General features: G+C 39.5%; 1 protein-coding gene across 1 annotated transcript in view; it reads left to right on the forward strand.

The window, feature by feature from the left end:
- The window catches only part of DIRAS2 (DIRAS family GTPase 2), a 33,605-nt gene extending 12,975 nt beyond the window's left edge, over positions 1–20,630 (forward strand). Inside the window, exon 2 of the mRNA XM_040246024.1 lies at positions 16,740–20,630. Within this exon, the coding sequence (XP_040101958.1) occupies positions 16,776–17,375 (600 nt within the window). The 5' untranslated portion in view covers positions 16,740–16,775 and the 3' untranslated portion in view covers positions 17,376–20,630. The remainder of the gene's footprint in view (positions 1–16,739) is intronic.
- The last annotated feature ends 238 nt before the right edge of the window (positions 20,631–20,868 follow it).

The raw sequence follows: 20,868 nt of genomic DNA on the forward strand, positions 1-20,868 counted from the left end.
CTTGTTACAAGATGACTAGTGAACCATCCTGTGGTTAAAAAAAATTTCATCGTGGCTCACCATCTTCATATGAAATATTATAAAGGTCTTATTCTTATATATTAAGAAATAAAGTACCCAAAAGCTCCTTTTCGGCTTCAGCTTCTTTGCTGCAAGAACTGACTGGTGAACAGTGCAATAAATTCATTCACCTCTGCTTCTGTCTCTATAATGTCACCATAGAGCCTCATGTGATTTTTTTTATTTCTCTTGACATTGCCAGCCTATGAGCAGTTACTCTTACGTAGATTTTTTCAAAACTTGATTTTGTTTCTTTAAAGAGTTCATTGATCTTCTCTCATACAATTTTCCTTGGTCAGCTCACAAAAAATGTATTTCAACAGCAGGTAATCAACATGTGCTAAGTGTTTCTGATATGTCCAGCATTGGGTTAAATAAAATTATGCGCTGCTGGGTGAATCCCACAGGGATCCTGCCTTTATGATAGTGGTATTGGAGGGAGAGGAAGAGAGAGAACACAAAATAATAAATACTGAAAGAAGGATGGTACTGCTGCATGTGACTTCATACGTCCAACTTTTTGTGACCCCTTGGACTGTAGCCCACTGACTCCTCTGTCCATAGGATTCTCCAGGCAAGAATCCTAGAGTGGGTTGCCATTTCCTCCTCCACAGGAATCTTTCTGACTCGGGGTTCGAACTTGGATCCCCTGAGTTTCCTGCACTGGCAGGCAGATTCTTTACCATAGCACCACCTGGGAAGCCCTGTGAAAGAATAATATATGTACTAAAGTATCTTATTATTGAAAGAGAATCATTCTAATAAATAATAGATGTGCTGAAGTATGTTTGAAATGTTTCTACTTTGCTCTGTTTAGTAAACATGTCCCCTGTGAAACTTCTAATACTGGTTCTTGATACCTTCGTAACTGTCTTCTAATTATCTTCCTACAGGACTCTGAGAAAGGACTGCATTTTAGTTTGTTATTAAGCGTTTTGGTGTATTATTTTATATATTATAGCTGGAAAATAAGTATTTTTCCAATGACTTGTGACATTTTGCCTTTCAATATTAAAAAGATTCTAACCATTTAAAAAATCAAGTGTAAATTTTGTAGCATATTGGTTTAAGTATACTGTGTTAAACTTTGCTTAAAAAGTATAATTTGTTCAAGTGGTGCAGCCCAATAGATAAATACTCTGAGCCAATCTATAATTGTGTATTTTCTAGTAGAGCTTCCCAGGTGGCACTAGTGGTTAAAAAACAAAAACAAACAAACAAAAAAACCACCTGCCAATGCAAGAGACTTAAGAGACTTAGGTTCCATCCCTGGAGTGGGAAGATCCCCTGGAAACAGGCACAGCAACCCACTCCAATATTCTTGCCTGGAAAATTCCATGGACAAACGAGCTTGGTAGGCTACAGTCCACTTGGGTTGAAAAGAGTCAGACACAAGTGAAGTGACTTAGCACGCATGCATTTTCTCGTAACCACATCTAAAAAAGTAAAGACCCAATTGAAGTTAATTCAAATAATATAGTTTATTTTACCCAATGTATATGAAATATCATTTCAACTTGGAATCAGTGTCAAAATTATGAATGAGATATTTAACACTCTTTTTTATATGTGTTCAAAATCCAGGGCAGGACATCCCAGTTCAGTCTAGTTGAATTTCACGTGGCAAGTGACTACTGTGGGCTTAGTTTTAAATGCAGTGGCTAATAGTGATGTGTAACAGGAGCGCTGATACAGTATAAAATTAGGGCCTAGAAGTAGCTGTACATTTCATTTGGTCTCAAGAAATTAGCTGGAGAAGGAAATGGCAACCCACTCCAGTATTCTTGCCTGGAGAATCCCAGGGACAGAGGAGCCAGGTGGGCTGCCATCTATGGGGTTGCACAGAGTCAGCCACAACGGATGCGACTTAGCAGCAGCAGCAGCAAGAAATTAGATACTTTGTTTTGGCCTGGTGAGATCAGATGAGATTCTTATTGCTTTTAATTTGTAACATGGATGACAAAGGAGAAGGGCTATCTGCTGTGCCAATGCCAATTGTATTATGGGTGCAATTTTTAATTCATAGTTTTATTTTTGCTAAAAATATTTTTTCTTATAATCATGTATTTTTATCATGGTAAAATATATGTAACATAAAATTTACCATTGCAATTGCATTTAGTGGCATTTAATACATGTACATTGTTCTATAACCATCCATCTCGAGAACTATTCATCTTGCAAAACTGAAACTCTATTCCCATTAACAATTACTCCCCATTCTTCCCTCCCCCCAAGCCCTGGTAGACCACCATTCTATTTTCTGTCTCAATAAACTTGACTGTTCTAGGGATGTTTTATGTACGTGGAGTCTTATGATATTTGTTCTTCTGTGACTGGCTTATTTCACTTCACATGACGTACCAGAATTTTCTTCCTTTTAGGCTATATAATGTTCCATTTGTATATGTGCTATTTTGTTTATCCATTCATCTGTTGATGGATATTTAGGTTGCTATGGTTGTTGTGAATAATGCTGCTAGGAACTAGAAACATGGGTACACAAATATCTTTTCAACTATTTGAATAATATAATATATGTTTAAATTATTTTGAGTATATATGCAGAAGCAGATTGCTGGATTACATGGTAACTGTTGAATTTTGCATTGTTTTACATTCCTACTAGAAGGGTTCTAACTTCTCCACATCTTCCTTAACACTTGTTATTTTCTGTTTTGTTTTTTTCCTTTGATTTTTGATAGTAGCCATGCTGGTGGGTGTGAGGTGATTTCTCATTGCGGTTTTGATCTTCATTTCCCTGATACTGTGTGATGTTAAGCATCTTTTCCTGTGCTTATTGGCCATTTGTATATTATTTAGAGAATGTTTATTCAAGTTCTTTATCCATTTTTAGTTGTTTTTTTCTTTTTGTTATTCAGTTGTGTTTCCTCTGTATTCTGGATATTAGATTCTTACCAGATATATGATATCTGGTACATATATCTGGTATGATATATGATATCTGGTACACCAGATACATGATATATACATAATATATATATGATATCTGGTACACCAGATACATGATATCTTCCATGGTGTAGGTTCTCTTTTAACTTTTGTGACACTGTCATTTGTTGCACAAAAGTTTCTAATTTTGATCAAGTCCAGTTTATCTATTCATGTGAAGCCACAAGGGGCCCCAAAGAGCCAAAACAATCTTGAGAAAGAACAAAGTTCAAGGCTTCATACTTACAGATTTCAAAATTTATTATAAAGGTGCAGTAGACCAATTGTGTGGTACTGGCATAGGAATAGACACGTAGACCATGGAATAAAATTGAGAGTCCAGAAATAAACCTAATTTACATTTGTAGTTAATTGAATTTTGATAAGGGGTCAAGATCATTCATAACAAATAGTTTCACGATACTGGATATCCACAGATAAATGAATGAAGTTGGATTCCATCACACCATATTCAAAAATTAACTCAAAATAGAGCAATGGCCTTAATATAAAAACTAAAGCCACAAAACTCCTAGAAGAAAATATAGAGGTATGTCTTCATGATGGCAATGGATTCTTAGCTAAAACACCAAAAGCATGAGTAATAAACTAGTTCGTGATTGTGTGAAGGAATTTTTTTTTATCCACTTGCCAATTTTGTAAACTTTCATTTGACTAAAAATAGAAATCTACCTAACCAAGTACATATACAAAGAGCCATGTTCCAATAAGTGGACAGTGAAGGAAGGACATCAGGCTACACAGAGTAGCACCTTAAGCCATCACTCCTGATATTGAGCACTTTCTTCTCCTTGCTGGCATTGTTTCTGCCCTCTAGTTGTCTTCATCTTTTGGTGTTAATTTCCCTGCAAGGTTATCATACTGCATTGGTCACTCAGGATCAAACTTGGTAACTGATCCTTTGACCAGGACAATGGTACTATCTGTTATTCACATGGTGTGTCTTTTTATTTCTCTTACTCACATGGAAAAGCCATAAAGCTGAAAATGCCCCAAACATAGTCAGGCTCTTGTAAGTCTGAAAAGTGTAACTAAGTGCATTTTATTTGGCTGTTTGGATTCCTAGCCTTCATATTTTTCCCAAATGAAATCGATTTAGACAGACATCAGTGAATCTTATTTCTGTGCCTAAGCTGTGGGCTTATTTGGCTCTCAGTAACAAAACTCTTAAAGAATAATTTATTCTATCCTTTCCATTCCAAGAAATGTCCCAACTTTTCTCCATTGTTGCTGTTATCACAAGTCTTGTGATGAGTGCCTAAGGAACTCCCCTCCCCCACCAACCCCGACCCCGTATATGGGATGGGAGCTCCATTACCTGAGTGCAGATGAGTCACCGGCTTTAGCACCTGCAGAAATATTGCCAGGGTGAGTGTCTTCACAACACTAAGAAACAAGATTACTCAAAAAGGATTCTACTTCCTTGGATAAAGGTGAGTCAGGGATGTTTAACTCTTCTTTATGATCAGGCAGCTATTTCTCATTAACAAATCTTTCAATTTTTTATGTTCAGCTAAGAAGGTACATGAAATGAATTCTTAATTAAGTTGAAATTCTAAAAATTTTTAAAAGTACATTCTCTTACCTAGAGAATGTATGCTCCATTGAGAATTGTTAATTTCTTAAAGATATCCTTATCTATGTTGTAATATCAATAACAATCCTTCAGTTCATTCGCTGAGTCATGTCTGACTCTTTGCGACCCCATGAACTGCAACATGTCAGGCCTCCCTGTCCATCACCAGCTCCTGGGACCTACCCAAACTGATGTTCATTGAGTCCGTGATGCCATCCAACCATCTTATCCTCTGTCATCCCCTTCTCCTGCCCTCAATCTTTCCCAGTATCAAGGTCTTTTCAAATGAGTCAGCTCTTTGCATCAGGTGGCCAAAGTATTGGAGTTTCAGCTTCAACATCAGTCCTTCCAATGAACACCCAGGACTGATCTCCTTTAGGATGGACTGGTTGGATCTCCTTGCAGTCCAAGGGACTCTCAAGAGTCTTCTCCAACACCACAGTTCAAAAGCATCAATTCTTTGGCGCTCAGCCTTCTTCACAGTCCAACTTTCACATCCATACATGACCACAGGAAAAACCATAACCTTGACTAGATGGACCTTAGTCGGCAAAGTAATGTCTCTGCTTTTGAATATGCTATCTAGGTTGGTCATAACTTTTCTTCCAAGGAGTAAGTGTCTTTTAATTTCATGGCTGCAGTCACCATCTGCAGTGATTTTGGAGCCCAGAAAAATAAAGTCAGCCACTGTTTCCACTGTTTCTCCATCTATTTCCCATGAAGTGATGGGACCGGATGCCATGATCTTAGTTTTCTGAATGTTGAGCTTTAAGCCAACATTTTCCACTATCCTCTTTCACTTTCATCAAGAGGCTATTTAGTTCTTCTTCACTTTCTGCCATAAGGGTGCTGTCATCTGCATATCTGAGGTTATTGATATTTCTTCCAGCAGTCTTGATTCTAGCCTGTGCTTCTTCCAGCCTAGCGTTTCTCATGATGTACTCTGCATAAGTTAAATAAGCAGGGTGACAATATACAGCCTTGACATACTCCTTTTCCTGTTTGGAACCAGTTACTTTTACTTAAATGACCCATTTACTTTTTATTACTAGTAGTTTTAAATATAAGCTCTTAAGTACCAACTTTAAATATGAAATTTGCCTAAAGTTAATAAAGTTTAAATATTGTAATAAAGACATATTTACTCAAGGAGAAAGCATTTTGGAAACCAAGGCAAAAATTGATCTGAGACAGCCTGTATAAACTTCAAGAAATGCAGGTGCCCTTGAACTCAGACTGTTCATGGGACATTTTTGACAGGATTCAGTTCAGTTCAGTTCAGTTCAGTCGCTCAGTCATGTCCTACTTTTTGCGACCCCATGAATCACAGCACGCCAGGCCTCCCTGTCCATCACCATCTCCCGGAGTTCACTCAGACTCACGTCCATCGAGTCAGTGATGCCATCCAGCCATCTCATTCTCTGTCATCCCCTTCTCCTCCTGCCCCCAATCCCTCCCAGCATCAGATAGTACACTAAATTGTCTGGCTTTTCCAAATACTGACAGCTGAATTCTTGTAATCTATGATTTTTCTCTGGATTCAATTATATGGTTTTTTGAAGCAGGCTTAATTCAGGGTATAATGTAGATAAAGATGGTGGTTTTACATGAGATGTTTCTTCTTTTCTTAAAATTTTATTCACGTGAATCTAACATGTCTTTCAAAGGATCCATGAATGGGCACCTCTTGTGACTCAGGGAATCAAAGTCTATTTTCCATACAGTCCTGGACCCTGTAGGCTGAGGATAAGTCTCTGATAATTCTTCACCCAGTTACAGTGTGGAGGAGGTTTCCCCACATGTCCCGTGATTCTCCAGATACCAGGTGGATGTCCTACCATTTGACTCAGTTCTGACACTATCACCCATAGACGGCATCAGACTCCACAGGATAACCTACAAGACTGACCTCTGCTTCAGATGCCAACTGCAAGTCTAGGTTGTTACCTGTGCTTCTGACTAACCGGTTATAATTTAGAGGTTCCCAGTAGTCCCTCCTTAGGTTTGTTTAATCTGCTAGAGTGGCTCCCAGAACTCAGAAAAACATTTTACTGACTAGGTTACTGGTTTATGCTAAAAGGAACAGCCAGATAAAACAGCTGTCTAGGGAAATATGGGGAAAGGTCACAAAAGTTTCATTCCCTCTCCGGGTTCACAGTTCTCCCCATGGCTCCATGTGTTAACCAACCTGGAAGCTCTCCTAATCCCGTCCTTTTGAGTTTTTGCAGCGCCTTCATTACAGAGGTGTGATTGATTAAATAGTTGGCCATTGGCAATTGATTCAACCTACAGGCTTCCCCCACCCCTTCCCTTCTCCTTCCTAGAGATGTGTGGTGGGACTGAAATTTCCAGCCCTCTGTTCTTGGTTGTTTAGTTATCCTGGCAACCAAACTCTAGTCTTAGGTCCTTTCCAAAAGTCACCTTATTAGCATCAGCCCAGTTGATGGAAATGGGCTTTTTATGAATAATAAAACACTCATTACAACTTTATGGTTCTGAAGTGTTTTTAGGAACTAAGGACAATAGGCCAAATAGTGTAATCAAAGATGCCCTCACTGCTCTTACCTCTTAGGAAATTTCAAGTGTTTGGGAAGCTGTGAGCTAAGAACTATAGATAAAGACCAAATATGTATTTCTTATAAACAAAAATTTTGCACCTCTGATTTGACTCTCAGTATTTAAAATGTCCCATTAAAATTTTTTTTATTATAAAACACACGTTTATATTTTATGACAACTTGTAATGGAAAGGATACCCTCTTTTCTTGATTCTTTCCTTCATTTTCTGTTTAGTCTAAACAAGTTCAAGAAAAGCTGAAGGTTGTCTGTAAAAAGTCATGCCAGATAGCCTTCCCATTCAGGGACTAGGCTGTTGGTGAACAGATCTGTGCATCAAGAGAACCCAGTCTAGCTGCCTCTCCAGCCAGTATGATTCTTCTGTATATCAGTGGTCAACAAGAGACCAATAGACATTTGGTGAAACCAACCATGTGAAAGAGAAGGACCACAATGAAGAAATGGAACCAGAAGTATCTCAGTTCAGTTCAGTTGCTCAGTTGTGTCCGACTGTTTGTGACTCCATGAACTGCAGCACGCCCAGCCTCCCTGTCCATCACCAACTTCCAGAGTGCACCCAAACCCATGTCCATTGAGTTTGAGATGCCATCCAACCATCTCGTCTTCTGTTGTCGCCTTCTCCTCCTGCCCTCAATCTTTCCCAGTATCAGGGTCTTTTCAAATGAGTCAACTCTTTGCATCAGGTGACCAAAGTATTAGAGTTTCAGCTTCAACATCAATCTTTCCAAGGAACACTCAAGACTGATCTCCTTTAGGATGGACTGGTTGGATCTCCTTGCAATCCAAGGGACTCTCAGGGGTCTTCTCCAACACCACAATTCAAAAGCATCAATTCTTCGGTGCTCAGCTTTCTTTATGGTCCAACTCTCACATCCATACATGACCACTGGAAAAGCCATAGCCTTGACTAGATGGACCTTTGTTGGCAAAGTAATGTCTCTGCTTTTTAATATGCTGTCTAGGTTGGTCATAACTTTCCTTCCAAGGAGCAAGCATCTTTTAATTTCATGGCTGCAATCTCAGATAAGAACAATAGCAACAAATCTCAATTAATAGTCTTACTGAAATTCTGCCTGGTATCACCTTTCCTGATAACAAAATGCTTCTTTGAGAAAGAAAAAAATCAGAGTACAAGAAAGTTTATCTACAACATAAAGGAAAAGATTTTAGATAAATCAAGAACAGGTACACTTGGTTCATCATCTAACAGAAGTTCCAGAAAGAGAAAAAAGATACAAGGATTAAGATGATGTAATTTTAAAAAGCAAATGAAAAATTTCCCAAGTTGCCAAAAGGGTTAAGTTGTTAACCAGCTACATGCTGCATACCAGCTCCACCCCCCCGCCCCCCACCCTCCTGCCCTGCCCTGGGAAAAAGTCACCACAATTAAAAAGCAGTTCTAGATATATCCTGAAATGTCATAACTCCCAGAATAAAGAGAATACCCTAACCCTGCCAAGAGAAGGGGAAAACACAACTTTCCTACAAAGGAAAGAATATCATACTGGCTTTGAATTTTGTGTCAGCAACCCTGGATGATAAAGTTAAATGATTTTTAAAGTCTATAAAGAAAAAAGAATTTGAACTTAATTTGGCTGCAGAATTCTATCAATCAAGTAAAAGAATGTGAGCTCAGAAATTTTAATGTCATCTAAAAGAAATTATCAGTAATATTTATACCAAAGTATAAAATAAATCCTAAGAAGGTGATAAATTGAAATACAAAAATTATGTTATTAATACTTAGGCAAAAAAAAACAAACAAAAAGCTGGAAAAGTAAGACCCCAGTGTTTCTGACACAGAAAATTATGCAATCAGCAGTTTGGTGAAAATGACCTTTCTCTCTTAGTGGGTCCAACTTTGTCTACTTCCTCAGTAAAAAATCTTTACAAAGTCCTTTTAATGCTGTTTATTAATAGCATTTAGAAACAACCTGCAGAAGAACCATAGCAGACAATATAAGTTTTGGAACAAATTGTAAATATTATAGCTGGAAAATTTAAATACTGATATGTGCTTTAAAAATAGAGCATAAGTGATACAATTAGGCAATGCAGAAAGATAATAGAGCTAATTTTACAGAGAGAGAGAGAAAGATGGTCCAAAAATCAGTAACTCAGGACATTAAGATGTATTATTCAAGCAATGAATGCATTATTTAAAATTTAAAGGTGAACACCAGGGAACAATTGAGCTTCCATTCTTAGAGACTAGAGCTGCTGAAGGAAGGGGTCTAGGAGTAGATAAGAGTATTTTATAATATTTTTATTTTTCTTTAACCAAGTACATGCATTTTATCATTTTTCATTTGTTTGTTTTTAAAGTTTTTAAGCTGAGATAGCAGGAGCAGTTGGGATTGGCCTGGTCAGGTTTAGTTGGGGCTTCCTCTGCCGTCACCTGCCCTTCCTTCTCTCCTTGAAGAATAACTTGCTGTGTGTGCATCCTGAATCCCAGTGGCTCTTGTTTTCTTTCAGATTTGTTCCATTGGATACCCAGCAGCAGACCCATATAGATATTCTTCCACACTTGTCTAACCCTTACCTTAGCCTTTGCCAATTATCCCTCTCCTTTCCTTAATCCCTGAATTTCCTTAAATAGAATCTGTACTTCTTTTCTTTCCAACCATCTCATCAATTCCCGTCACTCTTATGCCCACTGCAGAGTGACTTTCACTCCCCTACACCACTTACCTGAGACTTTGCTGGTCTTCATCTCCTTCTGTGTGGCTGAACCACACTGAGTCCTTGTTGACAGCTCCATCATAGTTCTCAGTCCTACCCCTTTCCTTCTCTGTATAACTGAAAGTGAAAGTGTGAGCTGCTCAGTCGTGTCCGACTCTGTGACCCCATGGACTGTAGCCTACCAGGCTATTCTGTTCATGGGATTCTCCAGGCAAGAATATTGCAGTGGGTAGCCATTCCCTTCTCCAGGTAATCTCCCTGACCCTTCTGCCTAACTCACAAGGAATACTCACAAGTGGAATATGTTTCCTATCAACTTTTACCCTAGCCTTCACCTGACATGAAAAGTGGAATGAATGCCTTTGCTGGCACAGATGGTCATGAGACAGCCACCCCCCGACAGACACACCAATCAACCTCCAGGAGGAAAAACCACTGGTTCCTGATGGGTGCATACATGCTTCTCACTTGGTCATCAGATTCTATATTTCACATTGGCCCCTTTAAACTCCCCTGTAGCCCTTTCAACAGGGTGGAGTGCTGCTATGAATGCTTTTGGATTGCCGTTGGCCTCATCCACCCCATACGTAAGTTACCTTCAATAAACTTCATAATTGTACTTCATGGAGTTTCCTGCTTCATTTCTTAATCTCAAAGTTCCTTCTCAGTTTGAGGAATATTACTCAATGTCCACATCTTTTGGCTTTTTGGCCATGAGGCATGTAGGATCTTAACTTCCTGACCAGGGATCAAACCAGCAACCCCTGCATTAGAAGGCGAAGTCATAACCACTGAGCCACCAAGGAACTCCTGCTGTGATAAATTTAAAATAATTCAGAATAATCTGTATAACCATCTTATAACAGTATGGTGTTAACACCTTTGTAACCCAATGAAAATATGCAACATTTCTGGCGCTCAGCAGGCTGCTTAGCAGATCTCAACTGTCAGATTCGACCGTGTTGTTGCATGTATTATTTTTTGTTCTTTTCATAGCTTTTTCTTATTGTATGGATAAATTAATTCAGTATATTGCTTTTTATAGTATGAATATTCCATTCTTTGCTTGTCATTTCTACTGTGAAGATGTGTGTTGTTTCCATCTACTGGCTGTTACAAATAAAGCTGAGCCTATTAACTTTAGAATATTCACTGAATCAGTTTCAGAATCAGTACACAACGTCATCATATACAGTGGAGTGTTATCCTAAGAAGTCTTTTTTAAAATTATAGCATTGTTGAGATATAATTCATCCAACTGAAGTATGCAACTTAGTAGTTTTTAATATATTCACAGGGTTGTCCAATCATTGCTACAGTAAGTTTTAGAACATTTCATCACTCAAAAGGAAACTGTCCAGTCATTTCCCATTACTTCATGGCAAATAGAAGGGGAAAATGTGGAAGCAGTGACAGATTTTATTTTCTTAGGCTCTAAAATCACTGTGGATTTGACTGAAGACATGAAATTAAAAGACACTTGGTCCTTGGAAGGTAAGCTGTGACAAACCTAGATAGTGTATTAAAAAGCATAGACAATCATTTTACCATCAAATGTTCATATAGTCAAAGCTATGGTTTTTCCAGTAGTCATGTACAGATGTGAGAGTTGGACTGTAAAGAAAGCTGAGTGGTTTTGAAGAATTGATGCTGAAGAATTGATGCTTTTGAACTGTGGTTCTGAAGAAGACTCTTGAGAGTCCCTTGGACAGCAAGGAGATCAAATCAGTCAATCCTAAAGGAAATCAACCCTGAATATTCATTGGAAGGACTGATGCTGAAGCTGAAGCCATCTGAATACTTTAGCCATCTGATGCAAAGAGTCAGAGCCAACTCATTGGAAAAGACCCTGATGCTGGGAAAAATTGAAGGCAAGGGAAGAGAAGAGGATGAGAGAGGGTGAGATGTTTAGGTATATCACTGACTCAGTGGACATGCATTTGAGCAAACTCAAGGAGATAGTGAAGGACAGGGAATCCTAGCATGCTGCAGTCCATGGGGTCACAAAGAGTCAGATATGACTTTCAACTGAAAAACAACAACAGTGACTAGTAATAGTAATGTTGTCTTTTCTTGTGTTCATTGTCCACTAGTATAGCTTCTTTAGAGAAATGTTGGTTCAAATGCTTTGTCCATTTTAATATTTTTGTTGGTTTGTTGTTGTTATTGAATGCCAGGAATTTATTATATATTCTGGAATTAATCAAATGTCAGATATATGATTTGTAGAAATTTTCTTCCTTTCTCTGGGTTGCCTTACACTTTCTTAATAGTGTTCTTTAATACACAGACTTTTTGATTTTGATGAAATAAGATTTACCTATTTTTTAAAATTGTGTTCATGTTTTGGGGATCACCACTACGAAATCAATGCCAAATCAAAGATCATAAACTTATGCCTGTATTTTCTTTTAGGATTTTTTTTAGTTTGGGGGCTTACATTTAGATCTTCAATCCATTTGGAGTTAATTTTTATATATGATATAAGGGAGGCTTCTTTCTTTTGCATATGAATATCAGTTGTACCAGTACCATTTGTTGAAAAGGTATTTTCTTGAATTATCTTGATATCCTTGTCAAAAATAATTTGACTGTAAAAGTCAGAATTTATTTCTGAAGTTTTTCATTCATCTATTTGTTATCCTGTGCAATATCACACTGTCTTGATTATTGTAGCTTTGTAATAAGTTTGAAATCAAACAGTGTGTGTTCTCCAACTTCTTTTTTTTCCTTCAGTTACCATTGCTTCAGTATTCTGGGTCTCTTGAATTTTCCTGTGGATACTGGGATCAGTTTGTCAATTTATGTAGTCAGTTAGGATTTTCTAAAGGATTGCACTGAATCTGTAGATGATTCAAGGGACTATTGCTGTTTTAACAACATTAAGTCCTCTGATACATAAATGTGTGTATCTTTCCAATAATGCAGGTCTTCAGTTTCTTTCAACAGTATTTTATAATTTTTAAAGGAGTACTTTTACTTCTTTGTTAAAGGTATTCCCAAGTATCTTATACTTGTTGATGATATTGTAAATGGAATTGGTTTCTTAATTTTAGATTGTTCATTTCAAGTATGTAGAAATAGCTTTTTTAAAAAATGTGTGTTGCATTCTGAAAACTTGTTGATCTAATTTATTAGTTATAATGGTTTTAAGTGGACTCCCTGGGATTTCCTATCTATTAATACAAAGTCATGCCACCGGCAATAGAGATAGTTTGGCTTCATTCCTTCCCAGTCTGAATGCCTTTTATTTCATTTTCTCACCTAATTTTCATGGTTAAAACCTCTAGTAACATGTTGAGTAGAAACTATAAAAGCGAATACTCTTTTTCCGGACCTTAGTGAGAAGTCATTCAGCCTTTTTGCAATGAAGTATTGTGTTAGTTTGGTATTGTTCATTATATGCCCATTATCTGGTTGAAGAAGTTCACTTCTATTGCTGGCTTAAGGTAAAGAATCTGCTTGCAATGGGCGAGACCCAGATTCTACCCTTGGTCAGGAAGATCCCCTGGAGAAGGAAATGGCAATCCACTCCAGTATTCTTGCCTAGAGAATTCCATGGACAGAGACTATAGTCCATGGAGTCACAGAGTCAGACACGATTCAGTGACTACACTTTTACTTTAAACTGTTTTTATTTTAACATTATTGAGTGCTGAATGTTGTCAATTTTTTGTATCTACTGAGGTATGGTGGATTTTGTCTTTCATTGATATAGTGTTATGTTATATATACATATATATTACATACATACACATATATATGTTTATGTATATATGTGTATGTACTCAGATGCTCAGTCTTGTCAGACTCTTTGCAACCCTATGGACTGTAGCCCACCAGGCTCCTTTGTCCATAAGATTCTCCCAGCAGGAATACTGAAGTGGGGTGCCATTTCCTCCTCCAGGCGATCTTCCCTGGAATTCACCAGTGAAGCTATCTGGACCTGGGCATTTCCTTTGTAAATAATATTTTGATTATTATCCCATTACAGTTCTATTGAGATTTTGTATTTCTTCTTGAGTCAGCTTGAGTAGTTTGCATCTGTTTCATCGTAGTTATCTAACATGTCAGCTTGTAGTTGGTCATGCCCTTATAACCTTTATTTCTTGTAGTGTTTTTTCTTTCATTCATGATGTCAATAATTTGAGTCTTTTTTTCTTCAATCTAATGCAAAAATTATTATTGTTGATATTTTCAAAAAACCAAATTTTGATTCTATTAATTGTTTTTTATAGTTTTCTATTCTTTATTAATTTCTACTCTAATCTTTCTTTCTTTTTTCTTTCTCTGGGTTTACTTTGTTCTTTACTTAAAAAGTGGTAACTGTTTAAAAACTCGAAGTACAATTAATTTATAATGCTGTGTTTCAGGTGTACAGCAAAATGATTCAGTTGTGTGTGTGCATATATATGTATATAAATGCTTCTTCAAGTTTCTCGATATGTTAGAGGTTCCAAAGTGCATACGAGAACAGCTGAGTATTTAATTGAGCATATTTGCAGGCCAATGTACATAGTGAACTCAGAAAGAAATCATGAGATGAGATGTCACTGTCCTGGGCTTTGACCTGATCTGTCTGCCAGTAGACATTCGCTGCACACACCCATTATCTTCCATGGCTAATTACATCTAATTTTTACTGGTCTCTGAAAATGATTTTGAGAAATGCCTTTTATTATTGTCCCTCGGTTACTCCAAAAAAAGTAAAATTGAAAGTTAAAAGTGAAGCCAGCAAATGTTGCCTAGAGAAAATGGGTTCTATATTTCACATTACCATATTACTTGTCTACTTCACTTTTAAAATGTTGGATATTGCTTGATTCTCTATTTTTTGGATGATTTTGTATCCTTTCTTACCAAGAAAGGTACAGTGTGAAAGATATTTAATAATCTATATGTCAGAAAGAGGTGGTATTTGTATTGAAGGGAAACCCCATTCTACTCCATTTCAATGACCATTAATAGTGGTTTATACTATTATCTTAGTAACACTTCTTATCATTCTTAAAAATAAAGCATCCATAATCATTTTAATTGTGATGAATGAAAGGATCCCTCCAAGCTTCTTAGTTAATTGTCAATACTTGGTGCTTAATGAGAGTTCACACTCAGGCCCTTTGTGACTCCAGCAGCCTGTGGGACAAAGACAGGTCAGTTTGCATCCCCATCTCACTTCACTTAGAAAAGACCCTGGTGCTGGGAAAGATTGAGGGCAGGAAGAGAAGGGGGTGATAGAGGATGAGATGGTTGGATGACATCACCGACTCAATGGACATGAGTTTGAGCAAGCTCTGGGAGGTGAAGGACAGGGAAGCCTGGTGTGCTACAGTCTATGGGGTCACAAAGAGTCAAACACAACTGAGCAATTGAGCAACAGCTCACCTCACCTCACTGGCTGTGTGAAGTCAGGGACATTCAGTTCAGTTCAGTCACTCAGTCATGTTCGACTCTGCGACCCCATGAACTGGAGCACACCAGGCCTTCCTGTCCATCACCAACTCCCGGAGTTCACCCAAACTCACGTCCATCGAGTCGGTGATGCCATCCAGCCATCTCAACCTCTGTTGTCCCCTTCTCCTCCTGCCCCCAATCCCTCCCAGCATCAGAGTCTTTTCCAATGAGTCAACTCTTTGCATGAGGTGGCCAAAATATTGGAGTTTCAGCTTTAGCACCATTCCTTCCAAAGAAATGCCAGGGCTGATCTCCTTCAGAATGGACTGGTTGGATCTCCTTGCAGTCCAAGGGACTCTCAAGAGTCTTGTCCAACACCAGTTCAAAAGCATCAATTCTTCGGTGCTCAGCTTTCTTCACAGTCCAACTTTTACATCCATACATGACCACTGGAAAAACCATAGCCTTGAGTAAATGGACCTTTTTTGGCAAAGTAATGTCTCTGCTTTTCAATATGCTATCTAGGTTGGTCACAACTTTCCTTCCAAGGAGTAAGCGTCTTTTAATTTCATGGCTGCAGTCACCATCTGCAGTGATTTTGGAGCCCCAAAAAATAAAGTCTGGCACTTTCCACTGTTTCCCCATCTATTTGACATGAAGTGATGGGATCAGATGCCATGATCCTATTCTTTTTGTGTTTTCAGGTTTTTTATTTTGCAGGGGATAATGACGCCAGTTCTGCAGGGTGGTGAGGATTTCATGAGTTAATATAAACATTGTGTAAATATTAATTGCATTCTGCTCCCCTTTAACTCCCTCTCTGTACTTATAAAAATTATGTATTATGACCATATATTGAGTGTTCATAGCACTTTAGGTTAAATAGTAAAGATCTGCTGTGATGTGTGTGTGTGCTGAGGACTGACTACTTTCCAACTCCCCATTACCTCTCCTGGATTCTTCCTCCCTTGGACTGACTTTGCATCTTTTCCCTGGGTGCTGGGTGATATGAGAGCAAAGCTGCTCAGAACCATGGTCCAATAAGGAGGAACAGACTGACTCCAGTTAGCCACTCAGTAGATCAACAGCCCTGTTGGAAACTGAGGGTTATCTATAATTGGATTTAGAATTAGAGAATTTTTAAATGAAATTTGAATTGTTATGTAGGAAAGGAAAGGAAAGTCGCTCAGTCATGTCCGACTCTTTGCGACCCCATGGACTGTAGCCTACCAGGCTTCTCAGTCCATGGGATTTTCCAGGCAAGAGTACCGGAGTGGGTTGCCATTTCCTTCTCCAGGGGATCTTCCCGACCCAGGGATCGAACCAGGGTCTCTCGCATTGTAGGCAGACACTTTACCCATGAAAGCAAATAATACCACTTAATTTTTTTTTTCTTTAAGCTATCAAGAGAGGGTAAAGCAGTCTTTTCCTAGGCTTTCTTTCACTAATTCTCTCAAACATCTGCTTCCTTTGGTAGGTGCTTCCTAGTTAATCGTTGGAGCCCGCAAGCAACATGCCGGAGCAAAGCAATGATTACCGGGTGGCTGTGTTCGGTGCAGGTGGTGTTGGCAAGAGCTCTCTCGTCTTGCGGTTTGTGAAAGGCACGTTTCGGGAGAGCTACATCCCCACTGTGGAAGACACGTACCGGCAGGTCATCAGCTGTGACAAGAGCATCTGTACCCTGCAGATCACGGACACCACGGGCAGTCACCAGTTCCCGGCCATGCAGCGGCTATCCATCTCCAAAGGGCACGCCTTCATCCTGGTCTACTCCATCACCAGCCGGCAGTCTCTGGAGGAGCTCAAGCCCATCTACGAGCAAATCTGCGAGATCAAAGGGGACGTGGAGAGCATCCCCATCATGCTGGTGGGGAACAAGTGTGACGAGAGCCCGAACCGCGAAGTGGAGAGCAGTGAGGCTGAGGTGCTGGCCCGCAAGTGGAAGTGCGCCTTCATGGAGACCTCGGCCAAGCTCAACCTCAACGTGAAGGAGCTCTTCCAAGAGCTGCTCAACCTGGAGAAGCGCAGGACCGTGAGTCTCCAGATCGACGGGAAAAAGAGCAAGCAGCAGAAAAGGAAAGAGAAGCTCAAGGGCAAGTGCGTGGTCATGTGAACCGCCCTCCCGTGGGAGCAACGGTTGTGTGTCCACCCCCACCCTCCACCCCTCACCCTCCCACGTGACACCACAGTCGTCAGGGTAGCATGTCAGATGCCCACGTGTTAAATATTGCATTTTGACTGAGACGTGCCCAACTGTCCTCAGAGGGCATTTCACACCACCACCAATAAGCACCCCCTCTCCAGAATCAGGGAATCTGACAGATGCTTAAAATGAAAACCAACACGCTCGGCATCGCAGGGAACCCAAGGGACTTCAGCCATTTCTGGAGGCATCCTTGTACCTCAGGAGGCAGGAAAGCTCCTGCCTGCAGAAGGAGAGTGTGCTCTGCTGATAGCAGGAGGTACCATCTGGATACATGTAAGAGCACTGGCGTTTCCTCTGCTCCGAAGCCAGTGACATCCCTGAGGGATGGGAGGGGCAGGAGGAGGTGAGAAGACCAGGCCAAAGTTGTTCCCTTCTATGGTTCTTTAACTGAGTTAAATGTAATACAGCTGACCTGTGAGCCTTGCCCCTCTGAGGGGATGTCCTCACTAGCCTAATTATTAGCAGGTATCATTTTAACCTTTTAGAGTATTTCTTTTCACATACAATGGTGAATTCACTAAGAGTGTGCCACTCTGTCAGAAATTATTCAATTTCCATTTGAAACGTTTGTGTGAGGATATTGTGACAGTACTGAAACATCACAATAATATTTTTGTGTGTTATATTTTGAGAGTTTTAGAAATGTGAAGTTTCCTTCTTTTGACCCATGACGGGTATAACTCTTCCAGCCCTTAGATTTTAAATAAAAGCAATGAAAGTAGCTACTTTTTAGACATTTTTTGTCCTCCAACATGATCTTTTTTTCAATAATTCGCTCTATCTCCAGCTGAGTAACAGCCAATAAAGGCCCTCTGAAGACCAGAAGCACATCAATTTTCTAATAGACGTCGACACGTCTGTGCCATACTTTACACCTTAATGAAATGCTTTGAGACAGAAGTTGTTCGCTATGTTTTTGATGATTATCTCTAACAAGTATATTCCTGGAAAATCAGTTCAAGTAATCAATTATGGTGCATGTTCCTTTAGAAATGTCTTCTAAAATCTGGCCTATGCTGGGTTCACTCTGGAAAGAATCTCATGTGCATCCTCAAACCACTGCTGGTTGCTGCATGCTGGCTGGAGACAGGTTGGGCAGGCCTCTGTTACAGGCAGGGCACAGACTCCTCAGCTAATTCTTCTGCTGGCATCAAGGCTGTTTTGGAGCTGCTTCCTGAAAATTCCCACTGACAGAGCCTGTAAGTTTTCCTCTTGGTTCCAGTCTGCATCCCACTCTGGCTTCCTCTGGAATGTTCCCTTGCAGGACACCTTCCTGTCACCTGCTTGGCAGGCAGAGTGAGTGCTGCCTTCAGGCTCGTACAGGGATGCTTCCAGGCTGCTGGGCAGCAGTGCTAGCTGGTACTGAGTGGTCAAGTTCAGGACCTTTATGGATACCACTCTCTCCTGCACTTTCTGTGTTTTTCCTGCCCCTCCTGCTGTGGCCACTTCTGGGCAGCTCTATGCTCTCAACAGATCCTAAATTCCCCTTTTTGGTTTAATTTTCTTGCCTTCCTCTCATCCCCTCTGCTCTGCTAATAACTCATCTTTGTGATGTATTTAGTGTGTGGGAGGCACTTTGCAAGCCATTGGCTCCATGGTCTGCCCACCACTCTGGCCTCCTAGAATAGAACTTGGGTAGGGAGGGTAGAGATGGCTGGCCTGGTCACCAGTGGAGATCAGGGAAACCCAGAACTCCTGGCCCAGAACCAAGTCCCTCTCCAAGTCCTAACAGCCACACCGTCTGCTGGGCTCCTTCTGTTCCAAGTGACTGTTGCACAGCCTTCACAGTGAGATCTCATTGCTGAATTTTCTAGAACATTTGCTTTTCAACTTATCCCTATATATATATGTATATTTTGTTCTATTTCCATTCTCAGAGAGATGCCATCCATTTGTAATTTAGATTTGGGTTAAGTGGAAGAAGAAATGGGACTTCATGGCCAAAATGAACTGTAGAGATCTTAGGTGGGTTAAGCTAATGGTCAAATGTGATGTCTGCCATGAGCTGTCCTGTCCACAAGGCTCCCAATTTGCAGGCTCCCCATGACTGCCACATTACTGCTGATCCAAGTTAGAAATTCATTTAGCCCTCTCAAGGCAATGTCTACATTTTTAAGTGTTTACAATTTTATCAATGTGAGAAGCTTGTAATTATTGAAAATCTGATGTCATTCAGGACACATTTTGTTCCTTTGTAATTTGGCTGTGAGTTTACTGGAAGGCTATTGATGCCTCAATCATGGGTCTTTGTTCTGAGATCATTTTTTATGAACTGCACTGAGGGTATAGATGATTATCTCAAAATAATCTTTTCAAAGCTCTCCAACTGACACTCAGGGCTCGAGGAGTTAGTTCCACTGAATCAGATGTTTTTAGCATTTATGTGGCCCCATCCTCGAATAAGTAGTTGTGATTCTTGAGGACACATCCTACATTGTGTATGGACACACAAGATTTTGACCTCGCCTCAGTAAGTTACAAAACTCAATGTATTGCTTAGAAGATGGCTCTCTGGGAATAAGCTTGGGACTCCATGGGTCCCATTCTGTCCCTGCCAATCCCTCTTCCATCTGGTGACAAGCCATGGGCGTGCCCTAGGCATGCATGCAATACAGCAAGACCAACTCAAGAGCAATATTGAATTGTTCATTAGATCTAAAATTATATATATATATAAATATATATATATAATTTCTCTTCCTGCATTTTTGAAGTATAAATTAGTACATTGTATATATCTGTAAGCTAGTATATTTGTTTCACCATTTATAATATTTAAGAAATACTCTTTATAGAACAAAAGTATTAAATATTCAAAAAATGTTCTGTGATATTTAATTTTTTTTCAAAATTTGTAATGTGTTGCTCCTACATGAGATCTCTGGAAATATATAACTAATGGGACACATGTAAACCCTCGAAGATCCATCCTGAAATTCAGTGTCCCACAAAGATAGTGTGTGGACAGAGCATTTACAGAGCATGACTTTTATACATGTGGGATGGCAATGTGTATATTTATATTTAAGGTGTATTTACTGTTATAATTCCATTATCTATTTTATCTACAGTTATAAAAATCACTCTTGCATATGAGTTTCTAGTTGCCAGTGATGTTCTGAAAACAATAAGCATATTAAAATAAAGCTTTGGTTCTGACACACAGCTGGAAGGTGGTGATATTTCTTACTGTTCATGACATTGCGCGTCTGTGATGATCATGACCTAGTTCTTCTACAGTTGCTTTCTTGCACCTGATGACCACATGGGAGACTGTCAGGCCCTGCAGGTCTGGGCTTGGCAAGAGCAGCTTGCCCCGCGGTGTGCTGAGGCTCGTACAGGGATGCTGTTCCTGTCACTGGTTCCTGTCACTGGGCTGATGTGATGCTCCGGGCTGAGT

This window comes from Oryx dammah, unplaced genomic scaffold (genome assembly GCF_014754425.2).
Source record: "Oryx dammah isolate SB20612 unplaced genomic scaffold, SCBI_Odam_1.1 HiC_scaffold_1, whole genome shotgun sequence".
NCBI lineage: Eukaryota > Metazoa > Chordata > Mammalia > Artiodactyla > Bovidae > Oryx > Oryx dammah.